The sequence below is a fragment of the Loa loa genome (assembly GCF_000183805.2).
Source record: "Loa loa unplaced genomic scaffold supercont3.471, whole genome shotgun sequence".
NCBI classification, from domain to species: domain Eukaryota; kingdom Metazoa; phylum Nematoda; class Chromadorea; order Rhabditida; family Onchocercidae; genus Loa; species Loa loa.
Window position 1 is genome coordinate 2,131 of NW_018108651.1, and position 6,622 is coordinate 8,752.

At 33.5% G+C, this 6,622-nt stretch overlaps 1 protein-coding gene across 1 annotated transcript; it reads right to left on the minus strand.

Annotated features, from left to right (window-relative positions):
• Positions 1 to 2,301: 2,301 nt before the first annotated feature.
• Positions 2,302 to 5,586, minus strand: LOAG_11489 (hypothetical protein; the record flags this gene model as incomplete). Its single annotated transcript, XM_003147007.2, has 9 exons — positions 2,302 to 2,718; positions 3,245 to 3,379; positions 3,513 to 3,651; positions 3,770 to 3,833; positions 3,952 to 4,078; positions 4,467 to 4,650; positions 4,880 to 5,024; positions 5,150 to 5,281; positions 5,471 to 5,586. 9 exons carry the CDS (start codon positions 5,584 to 5,586, stop codon positions 2,567 to 2,569), a joined length of 1,194 nt encoding a protein of 397 aa, XP_003147055.2. The 3' UTR covers positions 2,302 to 2,566.
• Between the last annotated feature and the right edge of the window lie 1,036 nt (positions 5,587 to 6,622).

Sequence of the window (6,622 nt, forward strand, 5' to 3'; positions counted from 1 at the left end):
AGAGAGAGAGAGAGAAAAAAAAAAAGTCCAACAAACATTGACACAATCATTTATTATCAATTTATTATTTAATTATCTTATTATTCGATTATAATATAAACAAAAGGAAGAAAGCAAGAAAAGATTACGGGATGTTATCAATAAATATGTGATACCAAAAAGAATGATAAGTATTCAGTAATAATAGTATGTTATAATCATAAAATTGTTGATGTATGGTGATAAATGGTGATAAAAATAATAAAATAGGTATATGTTAAATTCAGGAATAATAATTTTTTATTATTTATCGTTCAGAATTAAAGAAAAAATGTGCAACTCATAAGTTGTTAGTTGCTGTATAAACTGCTTCCCGTTCAAATCCAGAATAGATATTTGAACAAAACATCTTATACATCTGGAATTCCAATCTTTTTTTTTTAAACGGTAATTGTGTTGTATAGTACCACATCCATTTCAGGTAATCGTAATGATTTACCCGCTTATGTGGAAACAAACAAGTAACACTGTCGTAAAACATACATTATAACGTATTGGAAACCCGAAATGAAGTTTGTCATGTCCCAAACTTTGTTATTTCAATCCGACGATGTTGTGAACCAAAATAGAATAAAGCTTAAAAAGTAGTTCATCCAAAATGAAAATTCTGCAATGAATTTGTCCTAATTATCATGTAATGATGCACTAATTGAGGGATAAAATTTATGTAAAAAACGAACAACAAAACAAAAAACAAACAATTTGAAACAAACAATTTGAAGGAAAAAAATAACAGAAAAATTTACATCTCTAGCAAACATTAACTTCAAAAACAATTCCAAGTAAAAGTTAACATACCAAACAGCAGTGCTTAGAAACCAGGAACCAAACGAAACACTATGCTAATCCTTCATAATATTTCATAAGAGATCAGCAAAATCATCATTCAGTACAAATCCGATGGTGTATCTAACGTCAAGCCCAATGTTATAGTTATTGGTTAAACTCACGACGATGTCGGCAAGATCAATATACCTACCCCTTCAAAATGCAGATTCCGAATCAATCAAATTGATGGTAGATGGGTGAATAAATGAATCGTTTCAATTTCAAGTGGTACTATAGCCTCTCCTAGACATACAGCTTAACAACCCTATACTGTACCACACACTAAAACGCAGAAAATACATTTACTGAAATTAGTCCCTTGCTTAAAAAGCCCAAATTTCTCTTCCTAATGAAAAAAAACAACTCCTGTCAAAATGTGCAGTTATTTTTCTCATTTATACAAATTTGCACTAAACCTAAGCTTTGAAATTTTCTTTTCAAAACCCTTACTTTTTCATTTAAGTATATAATTCCCTCATTAGATTTTGTAAAAAGAGAGGGACATTACACAGAAAGGAGAGGGGAGGTGGTAACAGCTCAAAACGCAGTCCTTTAATTCCATATGAATTAAACCAAAAAATTTCAAATGCAAAAACTACGCTAATGCTGATTCTGAATAAGCAACGGATAATGTCGAGGAAAGTAAGAGATCAAGGCTGGAGTGATTTCTAGAATTATTAAAAGATTAAAATGGTTGTTACAAATAAACATTGGATAGGGACATTTGTTTAATCGCCCAGGTGCAATTCTCTTAACTTAACTGATATCGGTATAAAATGAACAAAGATACACAAACAGATGAATTAATCAAAAACTCCATGAATGAGATGTATTTAACAGACATACACTATGAACTAGTCCAATTTTTGTGAGAATTCGTTGAAAGGTGCACTAAAATGAAAATGGGAAAAGCAATTACAGATATAATCGAAGTGTAAAATATTATTGAATCAGCTGCTAGTTTGGAAATGCGAAGGGAAAAAATGTTTGGGGACAAAAATAAAAGAAACCTGTGTCACATAAAATCATAAATTTTTCCTCTTTTCGCTTGTGACAGAAGAAAAAAAACCCTACATTGCATCAGTTTTCAATTTTATCGAATTCTCAACCAACCTTGTAATTTCCTGGAGCAATATAAAGCAGCAGAGAAAAATAAGAAATAAAAAATAAACTAACAATCCCTCATTCAAAGCGTAATAGTAACAAATGAAAAACAATCAAAACACATTTCAGATCCGTTTTGTGAACATCTGTCAGTTGATCCGTTTCTCATAAAATTTCAACGCCGAAATATTTGAGAATAAATTTCGCAGTGTACCCTTCTCCTTTCTGCAATTTTCACAGGCCTTTCGAGCATCGTATAAGCTCTTCCGTACTTTCGGACAAATCAAAACCTGTAAAAGAACAAATAGACAAGCGTCTCGAATACAGTCCCCAACTTTATTTCGTCAAAATAATAAATTTAGAATCTTAGGTATGGAGTGGAAAAAAAAACAAACAGAAACGAGCATTTTTATTCATTTTTATGGCATATATGAAGGAAACTATGATACATTGAATTTGGCGATAGATAATTAATTACAAACAAAAACTCCATGGATTTCATTCCACGCATCATAAAAATTAGATTAGAAAACTGAAATAAGGATCTGGCCATCGAATCCACATTGCTACCTTGTTGCTAAAAAAGTTCACTTTCCTAACAAGCATCCCTAATCAAAAAAGAACTTCCCTGATTTATGTCCTCTTCGCTGCTGTGGCTATAATAACAGGAAAAGACCGATAAAATACGATCTTTGATTTGGTCAGCAATATCGTCGTTTCGAGTTACCACGTTTAAAGCCAGTACTCCTGGAAATCGGAAAAAAAGTATAAGCCAAACGAATTTAAGGAACCGAATTAAAAGGAAATCAGTTTCTGACATAGTACAGAATAATTTATTATATTGATTTATTAGGTTATCTCTTGTAAGCAGCATACGTTTCAGAAACTATGTTTTATTTTAATATTCCATATAAGATCACCATGAATGAGAATCATTCTCTGTATATTTAAATATTTTCGATGCAGATATTAACTTTAGTTTCGATGTTAACGTTAACCAATATAAAAGTTGAAACAACAGAAAGATAAGCATAAACAAAATGAATAAAAAGCGTGAATAGACTTCACGTGAAATATGCAAACATCAGTAAAAAGCATTCCGAACATGTATTATTTGAACAGAAAAGTTGAAAAAAAAAAACGAATTGAAACGTACTGAGAACATGAACATGAACAGATTATTTTGAACTAAAATTCGAAAATGATTCAAATAATACCCATGATATACATAAGATTTTCTCAAACTATGAAATAATACGGTGATAAGCTCTACCTCTTCTGCGAAGTGCAGCATACATTTTCTTCAAAGCATCCTCCGTTACAAATGATGGTAATGGACAACTCAGTCCATCTTCGTGAGTGCTTCCAGCTACATCAATGAATATAGCATCAAATAAGCGTGATTCATCTGAAATTTTGATATATGCCAGAAACCTTCGAAAATAGTGATAAGATTCTGAAACTAAGATAAATATACTCAAGGCTCGACCTTTCATTAAACATGTCGAAGCTAATCAATTTAAATCAGAGTGATTACTTACCTTCTTCTTCCGCCAGTTCGTCAACATATGTGAGAGCATCCCCGATTACAACGGTCAAGCGCGGATCACTATTGAAAGAAAACCACTGTTTTGCAATTTCTACCATCTTCTGATCTAATTCCACAGCTACGACAGACATCTGGAATAATACACCAGAAATTTAACCTATGATTGCACATGTATGGTCAGTCAACGCGTTATCTCGTTATGGTAATTGGCAGTTAAAATCCATATACAACTTCTAGGTTTGGACTTACTGATGGGAATTTGATGTGCAGAAAAGAAGGCAGAACACCACCACCTAATCCAAGAACAAGTAATCTGAAATGACACTATTAATACTGTGCGGTTAATTTAATTATGAAATGAATACTCGTAAATATGTAAGTTACAAGGATAATATAGTGAATAAACAATAGCATGATCTAGGGAAAAGTACCGTAATTTGGTTGCATGATTCAGTTTTTCACCAGGACGTAACATGAAGGGTAGTGCTGCCAGCATCCCTTCGTGATATTCCGAGGTTAATGTATGTAAATCCACAATTTCGCAACCTCTTTTATTTCCTGCAGAAGAACATTAGTGAAATCAAATTATTCGAAAAATCACGAACGATTGGAGGTTTCAGCAAAATAACGATAAATACTGCCCTAAGCAATAAGTTTGCCTTGCACATACAACTTCCTCTTTGAAACATTGGTTCTCCTACCTGTAAGATAACTGTTGAATGATCTGCTTATGTGAGGGGGTGGGGAAAAAAAAACTTTCCAATGATCTGGAGCGTATACCTTTTCAACACACTGAAATATGAAATCCAGTTATAGATCCCAAATGTATGCTTCTGAGATTAGAAAATAGTCGACACCATATATATTACTCCTACAGTCAAGTTTATATTTTCATTGCGGATAAATATACGCGACACTTCCATCTTATTATTAAAATAAAACTTACGGATCAGCTTAACTTCAGACTGTACTAGATTTTGGGCAGACAAAAAGACAAGTCTTCGGTATATCGAACTTTGTATGCGGACATCTTCCACTGCCCATGGCCCGTTGACATCTGAATACCCTGTGGCACGAGTTTCTTTAACATCAATTTTGCCAAGAGAAAGAAATTCAACCACTGATTTACGCTGAAATAAAAAGTTCTATATTTAGTTGAAAATATAGCATATGACATAAAATTTAGTAATCAAAATTGAAGTGTAATATACTGTTTGAAGACATAATGGAGTCAACTGAATTATACACAGAATCAGTTCATCCTTAACCTACTTCATATTTTCATATACCTGGTCACGACAAAGTGGAGTATATAATCTTAACTGTTTGATGAATAGATGATGGAGTCAGCTGAATTACATATGGACCCAATTCATCCTTAACCTGCTCCATATTTTCATATACTTGGTCACGATAAAGTGTAACAACAGCCAACCGATCCTTACCGCATTGTCTGCGCAATGATAAACGCCCTCTTTCAGTAGCGAAAAACCAATCATGATCTCTAAAGTAGTGAGATTTAATTTTGAAAATACCTTCTGATGCATATAAACACTGACTGCCTAAATATTAAAGTACAACAACAAGTGTCATCTAGAGCTACAACAACTTTACAAGAACGGAAACAACCTGCCAACTGGGACGATGAAGACAGCAAAGGAACTTAATACATTGACTCTCGGGTCGTCAAGAACTGCTATCTGATACCGTGGTTTTTCATCGTCACCATGTAGTATCAAATTTACTTCGTATTCCAATTTTCTGAAAAGTTTCAGAAATGCATGGTTTAAGCAAAACTAAGAGATACTCATCACGTGTACTGTGCTCACTCCAACGTTATCATAATCCGCAGCAAATTTACTGTAAACACCAGAAACTTTAACTGAAGAATTATCAAAACGTCCTTTTGCTTAAAATCACATGTGGCACTTTCATGCTAATGATGCATACTTAGAACACAGGTGGCGAAATCTCGAGAATTCCTGTTCCGCATTTATCGCATTGATTAAGTTCTCCGAAGACGAGAATTTAATCGCTTTCTTTTCCATTGAAAGTATCAATTCCATGTACTGCAAATACAGAGACCAATAATTATCAGGTAGTCAACGCTAAAAGCTTATATTTGTCCTATATTACATCTAACAAAATTGTTCCAAACATATCTTTACAATTACTGTTAAGTAGTAGAACTGGTAGGATAACCAGCACTGTGCGTCGCTGTTGGGGAAACAACCGTATACTCCACACGGTCGAGGGCTTACAGTGTTGCTGGGTTAAACTATTTCCCTTTAATTCACTATTCACTAAAGTTACCGATAGTTTCATTAGAAAGACAAGAAATGACAGGATAAACCTTTTAATTATAGTTGATATTCAAAAGGATTGAATTGGTATGAACTTAATCTAGGCTTTGTCAAGAGTAAAATTACATAAAAAATTCACTGGTGTAGGAAGGGAAACACGAAGTTTTGTCGCGATAAGCAAAAACACTGGCAAAGGAAACTTCCAATTGGTATCAATATTCTTTTCAACCCGTATAATAAAATTCTTCCTACAATTCACATTATTCACATCTGTACACAATAAATGTGACAATATGGTGATTGATCTCAGTTAGAATACATGCACATATCTGTGTCCACAAGGAAAGCGAAGCTGAGATCAGGATGAATTTCAAAAGATATTCGATTTCTTTCTCTTTCCATCATGTTCCTCATGTTCCATACTTTTTTTCTTTTTGCACTTTTTCCTTTACTCCTTTTACAAACCATTGTTTAGAACGGGAGAAACAGATATAAGAAAATGGCTTCCACGAAACTTAAAATTACATTTCATAGCTAACCAGAATTAAACCGATTCACAACTGGTTCTCTTTTATTCCTAAACTTGACTAAAATTTCTTTCCAACATATGAAAAAGTAAAACAAACCGTTTCTCAAAAATGCCATGTATGAATTGAGCACATTTTTTTGAGCAAGAGTAAGGATAATGTATCGACCTCCGACCGTAAGCACTCGGCATATCTCAGCAAACATCTTTTCTACGTCTTCCAACATGTCCTCATGTGCGGATGGAATTAACGCATCAAGCGTTCCCTTGTCC